Source organism: Callithrix jacchus, chromosome 17, assembly GCF_049354715.1.
Source record: "Callithrix jacchus isolate 240 chromosome 17, calJac240_pri, whole genome shotgun sequence".
NCBI lineage: Eukaryota > Metazoa > Chordata > Mammalia > Primates > Cebidae > Callithrix > Callithrix jacchus.
The window spans coordinates 76,774,620-76,797,445 of record NC_133518.1 but is presented as its reverse complement, the minus strand read 5'-3'; the positions used below and the strand labels follow the sequence as shown (position 1 = coordinate 76,797,445).

The window sequence follows — 22,826 nt, the reverse complement described above, 5'->3', positions numbered from 1 at the left end:
TCCCAGCTCTTAACACCATGATAGTGCCAATTAAATGTCAGCATGACTTTTGGAGGGGAGATTCCAACCATAGCAAAGATAGAATGTGATGGAAGATTCAGGGAAGAAAAAGAAAGGAGCTAGATTTTATTAAAATTGTGATAACGTACATATAACATAAAAGATACCATCTTAACTATTTTAAGTCCAGTGGAATTAAGTACATTCACAGTGTCGTACAACGTTGTCATTATTATTCCCCTCCAGAACTCTGTTCATCTTGCAAAACTGAAACTCTATATCAATAAAATACCAACTCCCCATTTCAATCTTTCCCTCAGCCCCTGCCTCATGTAAGTGGAATCACACAGTATTTGTCTTTTTATGACTGGATTGTTTCACCTTGCATAGTAATTTCAAGCTTTATACATGTTGTAGAATGTGACAACATTTTCTTCCTTTCTAAGGCTGATTAATATTCCATCACATGCATATACCACATTTTACCCTGAACTAACAGGTTGTTTGACCGAATTACTTACTTGTTTCAGTCCCGTGTGTGTGTGTGTGTATTTGTGCAGATCCAGTATTTTCGACAGCTTGAGAATATAGAAAAAGATATAAGCTATTTTTTTAGAAGATTGTCTATTTATCTGGCAAAGGGCATTTGGGTTGCTTCCACCTCTTGGCTATTGTGAACAGTGCTACTATGAACATGGGTAAGCAAATATGTCCTTGAGACCCTGCTTTCAATTCTTTTGTACATAGACCTAGATGTAGCTTTGCTGGATAGTATGGCAGGTTTATTTTTAATCTGTGAAGAGTCTTCATAATGTTTTCCATAGGGATTGCACCATTTTACAATCCCATCAACAGTGCATAAGTGTGCCAATTTCTCCACATCTTCATCAACGCTTCTTATTTTATGTTTTAAAAAAAAATAGTAGCCATCCTAACGGGTGTGAGGTCATCTCTTTGTGGTTTTGATTTGCATTTCACTAATGATTAGTGATGTTCAGCATCTTTTCATATGCTTGTTGGCCATTTATATTTCATCTTTGGAGAAATATCTATTCAAATCATTTGGTCATTTTTAAATTAGGTAATTTAATCTCTTATTATTGAATTATAAGAGTTCTTTTTTTGTTTGTTTTATTTTATTTTACTATAAGTTCTGGGATAAATCTGCAGAACATGCAGGTTTATTACATAGGTATATGTGTACCATGGTGGTTTGCTGTTCCATCAACCCATCATCTAGGTTTTAAGCCCCACATGCATTAGGTATTTGTCCTAATGCTCTCACTCCCCTTTCCCCACCCCCCCAACATTCCCATTGTATGATATTCCCCTCCCCGTGTCCATGTGTTCTTATTGTTCAACTCCCACTTATGAGTGAGAACATGCAGTGTTTGGTTTTCTGTTGTAGGAGTTATTTACATATGCTGTATATTAATTTCTTGTTAGATGTATAACTTTCAAATTTTTCTTCTATGAATTTTATTTTTTTCAGATCTTACATTTAGGGCTTTAATCCATATTGAAATAGTTTTTTATATGGTGTAAGTTAAGGTTCTAATTTCATTTTTTGCAAGTGGAGATTCAGTTTTCCTAATATCATTTGTTGAAAAGACTGCCCTTTTTCCAAAACTATTTCACAGTCTTGTCACTCTTGTGGAAAATAATTTGACCATATGTGCAAAAGTTTACTTCTGGGCTCTCTGTTCTATTCCATTGGTGTATATGTGTCTTTATGTTAGTACCACCTTGATATGGTTTAGCTGTGTCCCCACCCAAATCTCATCTTGAATTGTAGCTCCCATAGTCCCAACATCTGATGGGAGGGCCCTGGTGGGAGATAATTAAATCATGAGAATGGTTTCCCCCATGCTCTTCTCGTGATAGTGAATAAGTTCTCGGGAAATCTGATGGTTTTATAAGGGTCTTCCCCCTTCGCTTTTCTTTCATTCTTCTCCTTCCTGCTGCCATGTGAAGAAGGACGTGTTTGCTTCCCCTTCCACCATAATGGTAGATTTTCTGAGGCCTCTCCAGCCATGCTGAACTGTGAGTCAGTTAAACCTCTTTCCTTTATAAATTACCCAGTCTTGGGTATGTCTTTATTAGCAGTGTGAGAATGGACTAATACACACCTATTTTGATTACTGTAGCTTTGTAATAAATTTCAATATCAGGAAGTGTGAGACCTCCCAATATTTTTTTTCAACATTATTTTGGCTATTTCGGGTCCCTTGAAATTCCATATGAATTTTAGGATGGATTTTTATATTTTTGTAAAAAAATGTCATTGGAAATTTGATAAGGATTGCACTGAATCTGTAGATCACCCCGGGTAGTATGACACCTTAACAATATTAAGCCTTCCGATCCATGAACACAAGAATGAAAAATTCAGCCATTTGCTTGTCATTTACTCTCTTCATTGTTCTGTCACAATTGTCTCTTGCCCATCAGAATGACAACTCTAGAATTGTGGTGACCAACTGCAACCTCCAGTGCTTGGGCCTCATGTTACCTGAAATTACTCTTGGGAATGTGGCCATAAATCTAGGCCTTGAAATGCACCTTCACAGTTTATCTGTAGGCTGGTTTCTCTGGAATTCTAAATGCCAAAATTTGCTTAAGCAGCTTGCCTTTTCGAACTCTGGTTTGCTGAAGACCAGAATGTTAAATGTCACATTGAAATGGAAAAAAATATCAAGGCCCGTAAGATAGAAGGGCTCTTTGCCATTCCCATTGTTTATCATGTTCCTTCCTGTTGTGAATGATTTGCTTTTTAGGTATGTCTTCACTGGGATTTATATTTTTGAAGCTTTGATTAAAATATTGGCAAGAGGTTTCATTCTGGATGAGTTTTCTTTCCTTCGAGATCCATGGAACTGGCTGGACTCCCTTGTCATTGGAACAGCGTAAGAATGTTAAAGATGTTTTTAAAGAGACTTGGGGTGGGAAAGAAGCCCCTTTGCTTCCACAGTGCTCTGTGTGGCTCCATGTGAGTGGCTGAGTGTGGCGAAGTAGTGACTAGAGCTCTGAATTCTGTGTTGGTGTGCCCTGAACAGCACATGCAGCCAGTTGGCCAGAGGCCTTCACACACAAACCCATTTCTAGGTCAACACTCAAGTTCCTGTTCCTTCAGCCATTTACTCACCAACACTGGCCTATTATGGGCCAGGCTCTATGCGAGATACAGGGGTGTGCCAATGAAAAAAAAAAAAAGACATCGTTTTCAATCTTATGAAGTTCACAGTCCAGAGTGGAACAGTGACAATTAATGACCCTTACAATATGGTACAGTGAGTACCAGGATGGGGACCGTACATATACTGAGCTGTCAGAGGACACAGGAAGAACCAAGCAGTCTCAAAAGTCTTTGGCTACTACAAGGTTACAAAGAGCTTTATTCATGTTTACTTCTGGAAGTTCTGTAGTTTTGGCTTTTATGTTTCAGTCCATGGTCCATTTTGAGTTTATCATTATGTTTGGTCTAAGGTGAAGGCTGAGGCTCTTCCTGAAGGGAAGGACACTGATTTGGAATCTGAATGACGTAATGGAGTCAGCAAAAGAAAAAGCAAGAAATGCAATGTCCCATTGCCAGCACAGCAATAGTTAACCTAGTATCATTTCATTTGTACGAGGTATTATGTTGAGCAGTTTGCATATTTTTTCCTATTTAATATTCACAAAAGCCCTTGGAAGTAGGTGCTAGTAATTTCAGAGTTTTACATTTGAAGTTCAAAGGTTGTGTGCTCTTAGTTATTGAAAGGCAGTGAAGCACAGTTGTTAAGAGTGTGGCTCTGGAGCTACCCTGCCTGGGTTCACATTCAGGCCTGACCGTGTAGTGGCTGGAGACCTTAGTGAAGTGCCTTGGGGCATGGAGCTTGCCAGCCACTCAGTGTGTATTTGAGAGACTTCTGTTATTTACGGATGTAGCCACAAGTGTATGGACTATTTCAAGGAGTCGTCATCTGTGTCCACATATGAAGGTGAACTGAGAGCAGCCTCTTCTGCAGTTCATGGTCCATAGCAATGAACAGTGGTATTGCCATATCCTGAGGTAAAGGTGGGGCTGTCGATTCCACCTTGGAGGGCACAGGCCCCAGGCTGAGCTTACCTGTGGCTTTGTGGCCATGTGCAGTGCAGCTGCAGAACTGAGCAAGCCCACGCTCTCCCTGTGCTTTGTCTTACAGGATGGTGTCATACTGGTGCATCAGCATCAATCTGTTGTCCCTGCGCACCTTCCGTGTGTTGAGAGCTTTGAAAGCAATTTCAGTAGTTTCACGTAAGTCACTCACTTTTCACACTGGCTCTTATCTAGAAAGAATGTTAATTTGTATTTAAATTTTTTCACTATGTCATGTAAACCAAAAACAAACCGACCAACCCTGCTTTACACATTTATTTGATGGTCCAACTGATAATTATTGAGCACCTAATGTGTCCAGGGACTGTGCTAACTGCTTAGGATCTATTAGTAAGCAAATGGATACAGACCCCTGGTGTCATGGAGTTTTACCTTTCAGGGGACGGGGAGGGGAGGCAGACACCAGGCAATGGCTATAATAAGTAAGTACATTGTGTCGCCAGTGATATGTACCAGGGAAAATATAAAGAGAAAGCAGACACCATGGGGCTATGGCAAGTCACAGGATATAGGGGAAGCAGGTTGCAATTTTCAACAGATCAGGATAGTTGTCATTGAGGTGAGAGGTGGCAGAGATTTGAAGGTGGTGAGGAAGTGACACAAGCAGATATATGGGAAAGAGTACTCTGAGCATGGGAAACAGCCAGCACCGAGATTGAGGAGTAGCAAGGATGAGGATGGGACTGGAGGGGAGGGAGTGAGGGGCCAGGTGGTGGAGGTGGGACCACAGAAGTGAAGGGGGGCTGGGCATGGTCATTCATGCCTGTAATCCTAGCAATTTGGGAGGCCAAGGTGGGCATATAACTTGAGGCCAGGAGTTTGGGACCAGCCTGGCCAGTATGGTGATGCCTTATCTTTACAAAAATCCAAAAGTTAGTCAGGCATGGTGGTGGGTACCTGTAATCTCAGCTACTTGAGAAACGGAGGCAGGAGAATTCCTTGAACCTGGGAGGCAGAGGTTGCAGTCTGAAGTGAGCTGAGATTGCACCATTGCACTCCAGGAGAAAGAAAGAAAGAGAGAAAGAGAGAGGGAGGGAGGGAGGAAGAGAGAGAGAAAGAAAGAAATAGAGGAAGGAAGGAAGGAAAGAGAGAAAGAGAGAGAGAAAGGAGGGAGGGAGGGAAGGAAGGGGTAAAAAAGGAAGGAAGGAAAGGAGAGGAAAGAAAAGAAAGAAAAGGGAAGGAAGGAAGAGAAAGGAAGGACGGAGGGAGGAAAGAGAAGGAAAGAGAAAAAGAGAAAGAAAGAAAAAGGGAAGGAAGGAAAGGAAGGCAAGAAGGAGAGAAAGGAAGGAGGGAGAGAGGGAGGGAGGGAAGAAGGGAAAGAAAAAGTGAAAGGGAGTCCTGTATACACAGGGAGGATCTGGGCTTCACTCTGAAGAAGTGGGAGCTGTTGTGTGGAGAATGGAATATAGGTGAGGTGGCAGAAGCAGGAAGACCTTCTTCTGCAGGGAGCACGGTGGACTAAAGATCCCGGCTTCCACGTCTCTGGGTTCCCCACTGCATTCATGCACATGCTGAGATCATACCTGCTCTGCACGATACGTGTGGGTTCTAGTGCTGGCCCGTTCCTGAAGCATCTGGGATTCTTCTAACAGGAAACTTTGGCTCAGGAGCTCTCCAGCAACCTGGCTGGAGGACTCTGACAGCTGCACTGTAGTCTGAGGTTCCTCCTATCCAGCCCTTCCTTGTCTCTCTCTCAGACGTCAAACTTGTGCCACAGTCTGAAGCTTCTCCCTGCCCACTTCTGCTCCCCCCGCTCATCTTTCACAGGCATCCTCCCAACTCCCACAATTCTCTGGCACATCTGATCTCAGAATGTCTGCTCCTCAAAACCAAAACTGACACAAGAGACCGTTATCCAAGCAAGGCATGGCTGTGCTTTCTGATCAGGTAGTGGTAGTGGAGTGGGCGGACACTGGTCTGGTTCTGTGTCAACCTGACGGTGAAAAACAATAGCATTTCCTGATTGATCAATTGTATACATAATGTGAGCAAAAGAGAGGAGTCAAAAATGACTTTCATGTCTGATGTCACTGATTGAGAGACAGAAGGCTGTGAGAGGAGCAGGCCTTGGGGTCAGATCACCAGCCAGCCTTGAACATGCTGTGTTAGAGATGGCTGTGAGACACAAGGGAAAGGGTTCAGTAGGCAGTTAGGTATATATGAGTCCGGGATTCCAGGGAGGTACCATTTCAGGAATCAAGGGTCTATAGATGATATTTAAACTCGTGAGATCTGATGAGATCACCAGGGGAATAAGCAATGATGGAGAACAGAAGAGGACCAAGGCCTGAGCTCCAGGGCACTGAAACATGACACGAGAGAAGAGGAGAAACCAGGGAAGGAGATGAGCAGCAGCCACCAGTGAAGTAGGAGGGGAACCAAAGGTTTCCCCTGGCAGCCAGGCGAGGAAGGCACTTTAGCCTTGCAGAGCAGGATGAAGCCAGGGTCGGGCGTGAATATGAACTTCAGTTAATTGAAAATAAGGTTATTATAGCACACCCTTTCCCTCTCCTTCCCATTTCCTCTCTTTTTGTTTAGCAAAACAAACAAAGTAAAAAGTTTATTATCTTCCCTCTCTGGAGTCCTTTCCTTTCACCTTCTCCCCTCCCCTTCTTTTCTATCAATGACTTTGACAAACTATGAGAAGACATGGGAACTATTTTGTTGTGCTGATTATATAGACTTAAATTATACCATACGGCCCCACTACCTAAACTCCAGGCAATGTAAATCCTTTCAAACAGAAGCAGTGGGTTATTTTTCGAAACTCCAGAAAAGCAACTGAATAGCAATAAAGAAACGGGTAGTCAGATAACACTTTATACAGAATTTGTCCCTTCTTCTCTTCTTCTTGTTCTTGTTCTTCTTTTCTCCTTGTTCTTTTTCTTCTCTTTCTCCTTCTCCTCCTTCTTCTTCCTCTACTTCTTCTTTTGCAAGTAGGACTTTGTTTTCTTAGGTAGAGTCAGGAGCTTTCTGCGTGAGCAGAGCCCCTCTTATTTTCACACAAGTAAATACACATTCAGGTAGTCATCTAGCAGCTTTCGTGTCCCCGTCTTCATCTCTACACAGGTGAATAAGACCTATATTTTGGCCCACGAAATGCACTGAGATGCCTGGATGCTTTTTGGAAGTAAGGGTGTGAGGTACAACCTTTTATGGCACTATGGAAAAAGGATCCAGGAATCTCAGTCATCACTCATCCGCATTTCTCGCTTGGGAGAAGCCTCTTGTTATAGATTCAAACCTGCCTTGGGTGCTGCTGCAGTAGCCTCTGCTTTGCCTTCACCTGGTGATACAGTGAGTGTCCCAGCTTGGCCTCCAGGTTCCTGCTACCCGGCATCGTACTTTGTAGTCAGCTCACCCACTGAGGGCTTGGCCTTCCACTGTACGCCGCCATGTGCTCTCACCTCTACACTGATCAACCGAAGTTTGTCACTTAGTTCACTCCATGCGTTGCAATCTCGTCTGGGAGTTTATCTCTCCAGTTATCTTGAGAGCAAAGCCCATGACTCAGTGGATTGCTGGAGCTGACTTGTTCTTTTCTCAGCTCTGTCCAGTAACATCATGTTGGTAGCTTGAAATCTACCACAGTGGCAAGGGGGGATCAAGATCTATACTACAGAATTCAGAAAACAAGGAAAGCTGTAAATCAGGGCCCTCTCCCCTCCTGCTTGAAGGCCCAGTTTTAAATATTTGCTAGCATGCCATGAGATTATGTCTCTCTTATTTTGTAACTTTGGCAGCTGAACCACGTGCCATGGACACAATAGGTGCTTAATAAATACTTCTTGAATAAGTGGATGAAAAGAAAACACTCTATTATAACTGATCATCTGAGTTTTCCTTCCCAAGATATCCTCATAACTTGAGTCTAGACAAAGCTCCTTCTTCATCCCTTCCACTCCACAGTTTAGCTATGTCTCATGGTACTCATGTACTTTGACAGTAGATGGTAACTACTAAATGTCAGATACGGGTCTATCTCATTCTCTACTGTGGCCCCAGCTAAGGTGGTGCCTTTGCAACTGTCCTCAAGCTATGCCTGAGTCCTCGTGGCATGTTTCTATTCAAAGCCCCGTTGCTTGCTCCTCACAGCAGCACTGAGGCAGGCACAGGGCAGGAATCGAGACTGTCTCAGACTTGTTGACTGCTTTGATGAACACTCAGCTTCCAAGGCACAGAGTTGCAGCAAGAACTCAAGGCATCAGAATCCTAGGCTAGGCTGGACTGCAGCTCCAGCCTGCACTTTGACAGTTTCCAAGACCTCATTTGCTCCTTCCTTGGCCTTGAGTGTGTCTGGCTGAGGGGAATGGGCTTCTCCCCACGCCTGTCCTCTTTCTCAGGTCTGAAGGTCATCGTGGGAGCCTTGCTGCGCTCTGTGAAGAAGCTGATCAATGTGATTATCCTCACCCTCTTTTGCCTCAGCATCTTTGCCCTGGTAGGTCAGCAGCTCTTCATGGGAAGTCTGAACCTGAAATGCGTCCGGAGCGACTGTAAAAACGTCAGTAACCAGGAGGCTTGTGGTAAATACCCAACCTTTCAATCCTTGATTTTTGCATGGTTAATTTCTACTTATGCTCACTTGTCCTGCCTTCACACTTCGCTTACAAACTGTCTTAGGTACAAGGGAGGACTTAATCCATCCAGGGTGCTCCTGTGGGCAGATGCATTTCTTAGAGAAGTGCCTTGTTCTTTGTGTTGCCATGGAGAAGGAGAGTCTTGAAAGCACATCCACAAGAGCAATTCTATGCTCTCACATCCTTTTGCCATTTAGATCTCTTTTCTGTGACGTTTTGCGGAAGTTTGTGGAATGTTTGGATTTGGCCAGTGATAACCAGCAGTTTCCAAGCCCCCGCTCCTCAAGTATTTCTCCAATGACAGCACTTTTTTTTTTTTTTGAGATGGAGTCTAGCTCTGTCTCCAGGCTAGAGTGCAGTGGCACAATTTCGTCTCACTTCAACCTCCGCTTCCCAGGTTCAGGTGATTCTCCTGCCTCAGCCTTAAGAGTAGCTGGGATTACAGGCACATGCCACCACACCCAGCTAATTTTTGTATTTTTAGTAGAGACAGAGTTTTACCATGTTGGCCAGGATGATCTCAATCTCCTGACCTTGTAATTCGCCCATCTCAGCCTCCCAAAGTGCTGGGATTATAGGCGTGAGCCACCATGCCCAGCCAATAACACTTCTTTCTGTGCCCACCCTCTCCGTAGAGAGGTTGACCCTACACCTACTTCTGAATCTCATGTAACTGCACTCTCTTGATGTCTGTCATGGGATGGGTCCGTGTCCAGCTACTCCCAGGGAGGATCTTGGTTCAGTACTGTTTACTGAGAGGCAAAGTGGTGGTGTGATGTCACTCCTTCCTCCTCCAACTTCTCCTTCCTCTTTTCCCTCCTTTTTTCTTGCTCCTTCCAGAGGTCTTGGGCCCCCGTTTCTTTCCAGACTATTGCTTTGAAAAGAAAGAAAATTCAACTGAATTCAGAATGTGTGGCACTTGGATGGGTAACAGGTAAGATGTTTATATTCTTCATTTTTCTCCCAAGAGGAGCACCTCTAGACTTTTTAGCGTGACGTGGCGAACAGTCTTTATCTAATGACTGGTGGACACGGTGATGATAGTTCTCACACAGTACCAAGCATTTCATGTGTCTAAACTAGTTTAGACTTGTGTTATTAAATTAAAGAATCATTTCCTGGTGTGTAAAGCAGCTTTCCTCCCTAGTTATGTTAAATTGGAAGTTTATAAGAAACCTACTGAGACAGTGATGTTTCAGCTTCATGGAGTGGATATTCAGGGCTTCCAAAGCTGTGAAGGGATGTCATGCCTGAGAGCTCTGTGAGGCCCTTGCTTCCTGCTCAGCAGCGTCACCCTGCTGCAGGACTATCTGCACAAGCTGCTTCTCTTTGTTGACCTGTTGACCACTACGGCTTCTAATCACAAGCACAGTTGAACACGCGTCCGTTCACACTTGCCCCAACAGCTGCTGGCCCTCTCTGGTCCTGTAGGGAAACTTGTTTTTTTCAGGATATCAGTGCTTTCTGTGATGAAAGATTCAATTCAGTGAAGATTTATTGAGTCCCTTTCAAATTAAGATAATATGCAAGGTACTCTGATGAGATAGATGACATCCATTCCTAAATTACGAATGGATAACAAGAATCTACAGAGTGGCAAGCTCTGATTTAAGCAATTATAAACAAGGCAGCCCCACACTTTTGGAATTTCTGTCTTCTAGGGAAGACGGAGGCACAGAAAATGCGGTTACATGTTGCATAATGATGTTTAGGTTGATGATGGATGACGTAAAAGATATTGGCCCCACAAAATTATAATGCTGTATTTTTTCAGTACCTTTTCTCTGTTTAGATACACAAATTCTTACTGTTGTGTTACAGTTGTCTACAGTATTCGGTACAGTAGCACACCATACAAGTCTGTAGCCTGGGAGCAATAGGCTATGTCGTATAGTCTAGGTGTGTAGTAGGGTATACCATCTAGGTTTGTGTGTACACTCTGTGATGTTCACACAACAGAACTGCCTAACTACACATTTCTCAGAATGTATTCCTGTGGTCCAGCAATGCATGACTACTAGAAAGTGTGGTGAGCATTACAAGCATGATGAGCAGGGGCTGAGAGGTGTGATGGGACGTGACCTTGTCTGGAGAATTAGGGAAGGCTTCTCTCCATTTGCAAGACACAGTAGGATTTAATCTCATATTGGGCTTACTGAGCATTCTAGAATTATTCTCAACAGAGCGCTCTGCACTGATCTTGTTGAGGATCATTCTAGGAAGAAAACTGTCTTCCATGAAACCTGTCCCTGCTGCCAGAAAGATCCCCAACATTTTGGCACCAGGGACCAGTTTCATGGAAGATACTTTTTTTTATGAACAAGAAGTGGGGGTGGTTTGGGGATAAAACTGTTCCGCCTCAGATCATCAGAATTAGATTCTCATAAGGAGCGCACAACCTAGATCCCTCACGTGCACAGTTCACAGTAGAGTTCACACTTCTATGAGCATCTAATGCTTGCCACTGATCGGACACAGGTGAAGCTCAGGCGGTAGTGTTTACTCACCTGCTGCTCACTTGCTCTGTAGCCCAGTTCTTAACAGGCAATGAACCAGTCCTGCTCTGTGGCCTGGGACTGGGGACCCCGGGAGGGAGCCTGACAGCGGCTGCATATAGCACTTCTTATACCCCTCACCCAAGCAGGCAGGTGTGGTTACTACAGGCAAAATCCAAGGTGGGGTGTGTCACCTGGACAGACAGAAGCAGCAGCCTTTTTTCCAACTAGTCTTACTTTTTTTGTTTTTCCATTATTTTGCCTCCAAAGTCTCTTATTACAATAACGTACTGCTATAAAAAGTCCAAAAGGCTATTTTAGCTGTTGAAAACTCAAATAACATCAGGCACAAAATGAATCAAGTGTTATGTATATATGACAATAGAGAGTGGTGGGGAAAGTCGAGAGGCAGAGGACACATGTCATGTTTAATGGCAGTGTAACTTGTGGGTTTTTAAACATTCAATAGGTTTTGGGGAACAGGTGGTGTTTGGTTACATGATTAAGTTCTTTAGTGGTGGCTTCTGAGGTTTTGGTTCATGAACTGGTCTTTTTAGGTTTTATTTTAAGTTCAGGGGTACATGTGGAGGTTTGTCATATAGGTAAATTTGTGTGCAGATTGTTTTATCACCCAGGTATTAAGTCTAGTTCCCATTAGTTATTTTTCCTGTCCTTCTCTCACCACCCACCATTCAGTAGGTCCAAGTATCTATTGTTCCCTGCTGTGTATCCATGTGGTCTCATCATTTATCTCCCATTTACAAGTGAGAACATGTAGTATTTGGTTTTCCTGTTCTAGCATTAGTTAATGGCCTCCAGCTTCATCCATGTTCCCACAAAGGAATAGATCTCATTCTTGGTTATGGCTGCATAGTATTCCACGGTGTATATGTACCACATTTTCTCTATCCAGTCTGTCACTGATTGGCATTCAGGTTGTCTCCATGTCTTTGCTATTGTGAATAGTGCTGCAATGAACAATCATGGGCATGTGTCTTTAAAATAGAATGATTTCTATTCCTTTGGGTATATATCCAGTAATTGGGCTTGCCAGGTCAAATGATAGTTCTGTTTTTAGGTCTTTGAGCAATTGCCACACTGTTTTCCACAATGGTTGAACTAGTTTACACTCCCACCAACAGTGGATAAATATTCCTTTTTCTCCACATCCATGCCAGCATCTGTTATTTTTTCACTTTTATTAATAGCCATTCTGACTGGTGTGAGATGCTATCTCATTGTGGTTTTGATTTGTATTTATCTAGTGATCGACGACGTCCAACTGGTCTCTATAGGGTTCTTAGCTCTAAGTGTATGAGCCAGGCACAGCTCTCTCAGTCTAGGTGCAATATAAATGCTCCAGAGTTTTATGGTAAACCAACTCCTAGTGCACAGCATTCCACACTGATCACAACATGCTTGCTTCTGAGGAGATGTCACTCTGAGAAAGCAGGTCTGTGATTGTCTTCCTAGGCTGGCTTTGGTCTCTTCAGGGCCTGGGCTAGTCATCACCCTCTGGTCACTTCTTCCTTCTCTGCTGACTAACTGACAGTGACTACAACTCAGATCTGAAGTCTAAGTAGGAGGTTCCAGTAGATAAAGAGAAAGAGTGAATAATTCTAGACAGTAGGCACAGCAAGGGTAAGCATGAGGCCTTGGAGCATAAGAACATGTAGGGAATGATAAGAAGCCCAGCAACTTTTTGGGAAGACAGGCAAGAGAGTGAGCAGGAAGTTCTAAGAAAAGAGCCAACCTTGAAGGACCTGATAGCTCATCAGTGCCAATGATTTTGGTCTTGATCGCAAAGGAAGCAGGAGACATGGAAAGGTTTTAGGGCAGGTGAATGACCTGGGCAGGTTAGGTATATTTTAAAAGCCACAATGGCTGCTGTGTAAAGAATGGATGCATAGAATAGATGGAGAAGCCAATTATAAGACTGGTAGAAAGAGTAAAGATCATGAAGATGTCCAGTGGTGATGAAGAGAAGTTAATGGATGCATTCCAGAGACATTTAGGAGATAGAAAGAACAGGATGTATCAATATTGGCTTTGAATGTAAGTGGGCTAAATGCCCCCACTTAAAAGGCACACAGTGGCAAGCTGGATAAAAAGCAAGAACCAATGGTATGCTGTCTTCAAAAGACTCATCTCTCATGTAATGACACCCACAGGCTCCAATAAAAGGAATGGAGGAAAATATACCAAGCAAGTGGAAATCAGAAAAAAGAAGGAGTTGCAATCTTAATTTCAGACGAAACAGACTAAACCAACAAAGATCAAAAAAGATAAAGAAGGGTATTACATAATGGTAAAGAGCTCAAGTCAACAAGAAGACCTAACTAATCTAAAGATATATGCACCCAACACAGGAGCACCCAGATTCATAAAGCAAATTCTTAGAGACCTACAAAGAGACTTGGACTCCCACACTATAATAGTGGGAGACTTTAACACAGCACTGACAGTATTAAACAGATCATTGGGGCAGAAAGTTAACAAAGATATTCAGGACCTGAACTCAACATTGGACCAAATGGACCTGATAGACCTCCTCAGAACTCTCCACCCCAAAACAAGAGAATATACATTCTTCTCATCACCACATGCCACATACTCTAAAACTGACCACACAATGGAATATAAAACAAGCCTCAGCAAATGCAAAAGAACCAAAATCATATCAAACACATTCTCAGACCACAGCACAATAAAAATGGAAGACAAGACTAAAAAAATCACCAAAACTACGTAATTACATGTTTCTGGAAATTAAACAACATGCTTCTGAATGGGTAAATAACAAAATTAAAGCAGAAATCAAGAAGTTTTTTGAAACCAATGAGAACAAAGGCACAACATACCAGAATATCTGGATGCTAAAGCAGTGTTAAAAGAAAAATTCATAGCACTAAACGCTCCCATCAAAAACTTAGAAATATCTCAACGTCACGATCTCACGTCACAACTGAAAGAGTTAGAGAAGCAACAGCAAAGCTAGCAGAAGGCAAAAAATAAGAAAATCCAAATAAACACAATTAGAAATAACAAAGAGGATGTTACTACTGACCACACAGAAGTAAAAATAACCGTCAAAAACTACTACAAACATCTCTAAGCACACAAACTAGAAAATCTGGAAGAGGTGGATAAATACCTGGACACAAACACCCTCCCAAGACCGAACCAGGAAGAAACTGAGTCCCTGAACATACCAATAACAAGCTCTGAAATTGAATCCATAATAAATAGCCTACCAACCAAAAAAATCCCAAGACCAGAGAGATCCACAAATTCTACTAGATGTACAAAGAAGAGCAAGTACCATTCCTACAGAAACTATTTCAAAACATTGAGGAGCAGGGAGTCCTCCCAGATCATTCAATGAGACCAGCATCATCCTGATACCAAAACCTGGCAGAGGCATGACAAAAAAAAGAGAGAAAACGTTAGGTCAATATCCTTGATGAACATTGATGCAAAAGTCCTCAACTAAATACTCACAAACTTAATCCAGCAGTATGTCAAAAGCTAATCCACAGCAATCAAGTAGGCTTCATCCTTGGGATTCATGGTTCGTTCAACATACACAAATCAATAAATGTGATTCATTAGAACTAAAGACAAAAAATGCATGATTATTTCAATAGTTGCAGAAAATGCTTTTGATAAATTTAACATCCTTTCATGATTAAAACTCTCAATAAACTAGATATTAAAGGAACATACCTCAAAATAATAAGAGCCATCTATGTCAGACCCACAGCGACATCATACTGAATGGGGAAAAGCTGGAAGCATTCATTTCTCTTGAAAACCAGCACAAGACAAGGATACCCTCTCTCATCACTCCTATTCAACATAATATTGGGAGTCCTGGAGAGAGGAATCAGGAAGAGAAAGAAATAAAGGGCATCCAAATAGGAAGAGAAGAAGTCAAATTATCCCTGTTTGCAGATGACATGTTCTGTATCTAGAAATACAGTCTCAGCCCAAAAGCTCCCTCAGCTGATAAACAACTTCAACAAAGTTTTAAGATACGAAATCAATGTACAAAAATCACTAGCATTCCTATATAACTACAGCCAAGCTGAGAGCCACATTAGGAATGCAATCCTATTCACGATGTGACAAGAGAATAAAATACCTAGGAATACAGCTAATCAGGGAGGTGAAAGATCTCTACAATGAGAATTATAAAACACTGCTAAAAGAAATGAAAGATGACACAAATGGAAAAACATCCCATGCTCACAGATAGGAAGAATCAGTATCATTAAAATGGACAAACTGTCTAAAGCAATTTACAGATTCAGTGCAATTCCTATCAAATTACCAATGACATTCTTGATGGAACTAAAAAAACACTTTTAAAATTCATACAGAATGAAGAAAGAGGCCAAATACCCAAGGTAATCCTAAGTAAAAAGTTCAAAACTGAAGTCATCATGTTACTCGACTTCAAAATATACAACAGGGCTACAGTAACCAAAACAACATGGTACTGGTACAACAACAGTCGTATAGATCAGTGTGGTCAATAGAGAACCCAGAAATAAGGCTGCACCCTTACAACCATCTGATCTTAAAGCTGACAAAACAAGCAATGGGGAAAGGACTCCTTTCTATTCAATAAATGGTGCTCGATTAACTGGCTAGCTATATGCAGAAGATTGAAACTGGAGTCCATCCTTACACCATATATAAAAATCAACTCAAGATGGATTACAGACTTAAATGTAAATCCCCAAACTATAAAAACTCTGGAAGACAGCCTAGGCTATACCATTCTGGACAAAGAAGTGAACAAAGATTTCATGATGATGCCAAAAGCAATCAGAACAAAAGCAAAATTTGACAAATGAGATCTAATTAAATTTCAGAGCTTCTGCACAGCAAAAAAAGAAAATCCTATCAGCAGAGTAAACAGAAAACCTACAGAATAGGAGAAAATATTTGCAAACTATGCATCTACTAAGGGTCTAAGATTCAGCATCTATAAGGAACTCAAACAAATTAACAAGAAGAAAACAACTCCATTAAGAAGTAAAGAACATGAATAGACTTTTTTTTAAAAGATTTAGATGTAGCCAACTAGTATATGAAAAAAAGCTCAACACCAGTGCCTGTTAGAGAAATGCAAATCAAAACCGCAATAAGATACTGTCAACACCAGTCAGAATGGCTGTCATTAGAAGTAAAAAAGTAACAGATGTTGGCAATGTTGCAGAGAAGAGGGAACACATACACTGTTAGAAGTGTATTATAAAAAGTTGTATATAGATATAGATGTGCTGTATATTCACAACAAACTTCTGGAAATTTACAAAAGTAACTGCTAACTATTGCTTCTAGGAAGTGGGATCAGGAGACTGGGAAGAGAGGGGACTTAATATTCATAGTATGTGCTTTTCTACTATTCATTGTTCACATGTCAGTATACTCAAGTTTTCAGTGTAAAACTATCTTATATGAATTTATTAATCAGTTCATTAGCAAAAGAGTCTTGTCAGATGGGCAATGGCCACTTTACAAATACTCCCTTCCTCTAGGGCTCCTGGTGTAAGCCCACAGCCCTCGGAAAAAACAGTGTCATTGGGGGTAAAGGGAAGCTTGGCTGTGGCATATATAATTATTTCTCTGTTCCTTTGTTTCCACTATCTAGTTCCTGTTCCTCACAGTATGAATGTATTCACACCAGAATTAATCCTGACTATAATTATACGAATTTTGACAACTTTGGCTGGTCTTTTCTTGCCATGTTCCGGCTTATGACCCAAGATTCCTGGGAGAAGCTCTATCAACAGGTTATCTGTTTATAGTCTCTCTTTTTCCTCTCTCCCTCCCTCCATCCTTCTCCTTGCCCCTCTGTCACTTACCCGTTTATCTACCACTTACTTATAACTCTCATGCATTCCCCACTTTTGTCATCTGTCTCATCTTTAACAGTTGTACTGTCAAATTCTACCTTCCTCATTCTGTTAGAAACTTCAAGGAAATTGGCCCGACATGGTGACTTACGCCTGTAATCCCAGCGCTTTGGGAGGCCGAGGCGGGTGGATCACTTGAGGTCAGATTAAGACCAGCCTGGCCAACATGGTGAAACCCCATCTCTACTAAAAATACAAAAATTAGCCAGGCGTGGTGGCAGGCGCCTGTAATCCCAGCTACTCAGAAGGCTGAAGCAGGAGAATCACTTGAATCCAGGAGGCAGAGGTTGCAGTGAGCTGAGATCATGCCACTGCACTCCAGCCTGGGCGATAGAGTGAGATTCCATCTCAACAGCAAACAAACAAGCAAACAAAACAAAACTTCAAGAAAACCTCTTCCTAGAAATATTAGCACCCTCCAGATTCCCTACTGCCTGAAGTTTTACCACCAGCATTATCTTTCTTACCGTTTTTATTGTAAAAATGCAAATACTCTTGAGAAAGTTATAGACAGTAAAGTCCCTGAACCTTCCATGGGCAGGTATGGCTAGTACCTCCCACTGACCAACAGGGCATCAGGAATCCCTGTGGTTTTCAGGAGGCTATAGATGATGCTGTGGTCAGCTGAGCCCACCAGTGCTGGGTAAGACCAATTGTCTGCTACTGGGTGGTCTTTGCTTGGGGTGATGGTCGCCCTCCTGTGGAAGAAGGCTTGAGATGCAAGAACATGCTCTGTCCTTTGCAGACCCTGCGTACGACTGGGCTCTACTCAGTCTTCTTCTTCATTGTGGTCATCTTCCTGGGCTCCTTCTATCTGATTAACTTAACCCTGGCTGTTGTCACCATGGCGTATGAGGAGCAGAACAGGAATGTAGCTGCTGAGATAGAGGCCAAGGAAAAGATGTTTCAGGAAGCCCAGCAGCTGTTAAGGGAGGAAAAGGAGGTAGGTACATGGGGTTAGCCAGTGGGATCCGGTATGGGGAGGGGAAGGGGCCGCCAGAGGCAATGTGGCCTGAGACTCAAGACCACCACCCTTGGCCTGGTCTCAGCACTTTCTCTACCGGTGCTTTTCTGAGAATGCAGGCCCCTTGCAGAATGGCTGTGCTGCTTTCTTCACAAAGTTGTTCAGGCACCAGGCCCTTGAGAACCTTGAGACACTTGGTCTTGGTGCTTTTTCACCTTCTGAAGCCTAGCCTTTCTAAGACATGCCCCTAATTACTGGCTAGATGATACACCCTAAGTATATGTAAATCCAGGCTGTGCTCCAGACGTTCTTGTGGAAATCTGGAGATGTTCACATTCGGGGCCTTTGCTTGAGATGGGCTCTAGAACAACAATGATCCCTCCTCCCTGTCTGAAATGCTTGCCATATTTATAGGCCATTCTAATAGTTTTCCTGGAATCTTTATATTCTTCCAGCTCATGTCTAAGATTTTCAGGACAGGGACCATGCTTTATACTCCACTCATCCTCTACAAGATTTGTCAGAAGGATGCCCCTCCTAAGTGCTTGACATCTGCATTGTCAGGTGTAAGTATTTGTTGAGTGCCTAGCACATACTGGACACTGCTAAGGGGCAGTGACACAGAGAGATGAAATAGTCAGTGCTCCTTTTGGTGGCTGCAATCTCTGTGCAAAAACAGGATATGCTTCCCCAGGTAAATAATAACAGAGCTAGCACGGTCCAGGTAGATGAAGAACAATTTAAATGATGCAGTGCTACCAGAAGAGAGATTGCTACCACTCTAAGGTTAGGGTCATTTGCAGTATTTCATGAGGAGGCGTAATCTGTTCTTTAATTGCTTTTGTTCACTTTCGAAGGCTCTGGTTGCCATGGGAATTGACAGAAGTTCACTTACTTCCCTTGAAACATCACATTTTTCCCCCAAAAAGAGAAAGCTCTTTGGCAATAAGAAAAGGAAGTCCTTCTTTATGAGAGAGCCTGGGAAAGACCAGCCACCAGGGTCTGATTCTGATGAAGATTCCCAAAAAACGGTAAGTCTTGTCCAGGGAATTCATGATACCATAGTGCTGTTGGGGTCCCATTGCCAGTCGAATTGAAAAAATTTATTTACTCATTCATTCAACCATTTGCACATACTTGCATCCATCCATCTATCTTTTCAATTATCCATTTATTTGTAAACATTGATTTAGAGTGTCCAGTATTTATTATCTGCTTGTCACTGGGATGGGTACTGCAGATACATGATTTATACTCCAGAGAGTATACAGCTAATGATGGAGACACACTGATAAGAAGACAGTTCCAATTCAATGTGATGACTGATGTTCTGATTGCTGTGGGAGGACAGAGGAGGAGTGATGTGTCAGTGTGGGCTCCCTCTGAAGCAAACCCAAAGACATTACCATGCAAGTAGATTATTTGGGAAGTGATCCCAGGAAGCACTGGGGGAGGAGGGAAGAAGTGTTATATGGAATGGAAGGTAATCAGTGAAGACGCATTATCAAGCCAGTTACCACTGAAGCCAGGTAGTTGACGTTTAATCATTCTGGAGTACGGTCATCAGAGTGTATATATCCTTGTATATATACCAACTTTGGTCCATCATAGGTTAAACATAGGTTAAAGACTGCTGAAGACTGAAGACAATAATTTCCCTCTAATTTCCTACTTGCTGTGCACTTGGGAAGAGGGGATTTCAGTCACCAGAGAAAGTCCTCAAGTGAGGACATATGGGTGGGAACACCAGCAGCATCCAGAATTCATGGGGCCTGGGGGAAAAGCAGATTAGAAAAGGATTCCCAGACACTTTTCAAAAGTGGATTAGAAAAGGGTTCCCAGACCCCTACATTATACCTTATACAAAAATTAACTCCAGATGGATTAAAGATTTAAACATAAGACCTAACACCATAAAAACCCTAGAGGGAAACCTAGGCAAAACCATTCAGGACATAGGCGTAGGCAAGGACTTTATGACTAAAACACCAAAAGCAATGGCAAGAAAAGCCAAAATAGACAAATTGAGATAATTAAACTTAAGAGCTTCTGCACAGCAAAAGAAACAATCATTAGAGTGAATCGGCAAACAACAAAAATGGGAAAAAAATTTTGCAAGCTACTCATCTGACAAAGGGCTAATATCCAGAATCTACAAAGAAGTAAAACAAATATACAAGAAAAAAGCAAGTAACCCCATCAAAAAGTGGGTGAAAGATATGAACAAATACTTTTCAAAAAAGACATTTATGAGGCCAACAAACATGAAAAAATGCTCATCATTCCGGGTCATTAGAGAAATGCAAATCAAAACCACATTGAGATACCATCTCACGCCAGTTAGAATGGTGATCATTAAAAAATCTGGAGACAACAGATGCTGGAGAGGATGTGGAGAAATAGGAACACTTTTACACTGCTGGTGGGAGTGTACATTAGTTCAACCATTGTGGAAGACAGTGTGGCAATTCCTCAAGGATCTAGAAATAGAAATACCATTTGACCCAACAATCCCATTACTGGGTATATACCCAAAGGATTATAAATAGATCTATTATAAAGACACATGCACATGTATGTTCATTGCAGAACTATTTACAATAGCAAAGACTTGGAACCAACCCAGATTCCCATAAAAGATAGACTGGATAAAGAAACTGTGGCACATCTACACCACGGAATACTATGCAGCCATAAAAAATGATGAGTTCATGTCCTTTGCAGGGCCACAGATGAATCTAGAAACTATCATTCTCAGCAAACAGACACAAGAACAAAAAACCAAATACCACATATTCTCACTCATAAGCGGTGTTGAACAATGAGAACACATGGACACAGGGAGGGGAACATCACACACTGGGGTCTGTTGAGGGGTGGAGTGCTAGGGGAGGGATAGCAGGAGGTGGGGAGGTTGGGTAGGGATAACATTAAGAGAAATAACCTAATGTAGGTGACGGGGGGATGGAGGCAGCAAACCACCATGGCACGTGTATACCTATGTAACAATCCTGCAAGATCTGCATATGTACCCCAGAACTTAAAGTAAAATTTAAAAATAATGAAAATAAAAATAAATAAGAAAAAGAAAGAAAAGTGTTCCCAGAAGAAGCATTGTGTCAGCTGAAAGGATGAATTCATCAGCAAAAGGAATAAGAGCATTACCTGCAGAGAGAACAGCATGTGCAAAGCCTAGAAGCAAAGGCAAGCAGGAGAACATGACCCACTAGAAAACTTGGCTGTGTGTGCGTGTGTGTGTGTGTGTGTGTGTGTGTCTGTGTGTGCTCATGTATGCATATGTGTGATGAGGCCGGGGGAAGGTGGGTGGCAAGAGGCTATAACAGCCAGATAGGGGGATCACAAAAGACCTGGAAAACAAAGCTAAGGAGATTGCTCTTTGCACTGAGGGCAAGGGGCAAGCAGCATTGAAAGGTTTATGCGAGAGAGGAGTATGACGGGGTTTATGAAATCCTGGATGTGTTGAAGATAGGGGATCGGAGGAGGGCAAGACTGGAGGCAACTAGTTAAGAGGTTGTCGCAGTAACCAAGTAAGAGGTGGCTGTGGCTTAGACCAGGGTTAGGGCGGTGCGGATGAAGACAGATTAACAGACAACAATGACCTGCAGAAGATGAAGTTTAGGAATTGAGTCAATGGACAGTGTAGGGATGAGGTCTGGCTTCTGACATGATTAACTTGATGGAGGGTAATTTATGGAGACAGGGAAGGCACACATTTTGAGAGTGGAAAGATGGCATGTTCAGTTTCAAATGTGTCAATTTTGAGGTGCTTTTGACCTCCAAGCAGGAATGTTGATTAGGCAGCGTGATGTGCAGAAATGAAGCTGGGGGGATGGGCAGCAGAAAAAGGTATTCTTATCATTCAGATGGGGATGTTCACACATAATGTAATTGTCTGGAGAAAAGTCAGAAGAGAGGAAGATGCTGAAGACACAGGTAAGGATGGCAAGAGCCACTTTCCTGAGATAGAGGGAGATGCAGAATGTAGAAAGTAGATATGTATGACTGATAATGGGGCAGGGAAAGGAAATCAAGGGACCTTTGCAGAATCAGGTAGAAGGATCCCATCCACTGCTCTGATCAGTTCTCTGCTATAGGAATAGGGAGACATCTCATAGAAAAACTATCTAGATTGGCTTATCACAAAAGGGTAGTTCCCTCTGGGGCCCTCATCAGTCAGAACCGTTGGAAAATAGGTCATTATGAAAACCTAAGTTTTCTGGATAGCGGGAGGTTTGCACTCTAATTCCAGTGGCTTTAGAACTGTAGGTAGATGTGGGAGAGTCAGCTCGCCCTTGGGCACGGCCTGAGAGTGTGCTTGAGGTTTGGCATATACATTTTGTGATATTTAGTGTGACTGTTCTTCTTAGTTACTGCCAGTTTTAAAAATCAGTTTAGGCAGATGTTCAAAGCACTTCACAATCTGGCCCCATCCACCTTTTTAAATTTACACTCCACTGCTGCCTCTTGCAAACATTGTTTTCAAATTGGATTTTATGTTGCTTTCATACCCTGAACCATTGCTCACTAATTTTTTGTAAAATTTTGTTTGCTCTTTATTGGCAGTGAATATAACACAGAGAAAGTAAAATCTCTGTAGATAGGACTCTAGAAATGTGCATGCATAAAAAATATAAATGACGAAAGCAGCTTTCTCTTATCTGTTAAATATGAAATAAGAAAACAATATTTGGCATGCTGTAAAGA

General features: G+C 42.2%; 1 protein-coding gene across 1 annotated transcript in view; it reads left to right on the top strand.

The window, feature by feature from the left end:
* The window catches only part of SCN11A (sodium voltage-gated channel alpha subunit 11), a 107,907-nt gene that overhangs the window by 28,188 nt on the left and 56,893 nt on the right, over positions 1-22,826 (top strand). Inside the window, exons 5-11 of the mRNA XM_035278128.3 lie at positions 2,778-2,906; positions 4,185-4,276; positions 8,482-8,661; positions 9,556-9,649; positions 16,873-17,014; positions 17,883-18,080; positions 18,959-19,132. Of these exons, the coding sequence (XP_035134019.3) occupies positions 2,778-2,906; positions 4,185-4,276; positions 8,482-8,661; positions 9,556-9,649; positions 16,873-17,014; positions 17,883-18,080; positions 18,959-19,132 (1,009 nt within the window). The remainder of the gene's footprint in view (positions 1-2,777; positions 2,907-4,184; positions 4,277-8,481; positions 8,662-9,555; positions 9,650-16,872; positions 17,015-17,882; positions 18,081-18,958; positions 19,133-22,826) is intronic.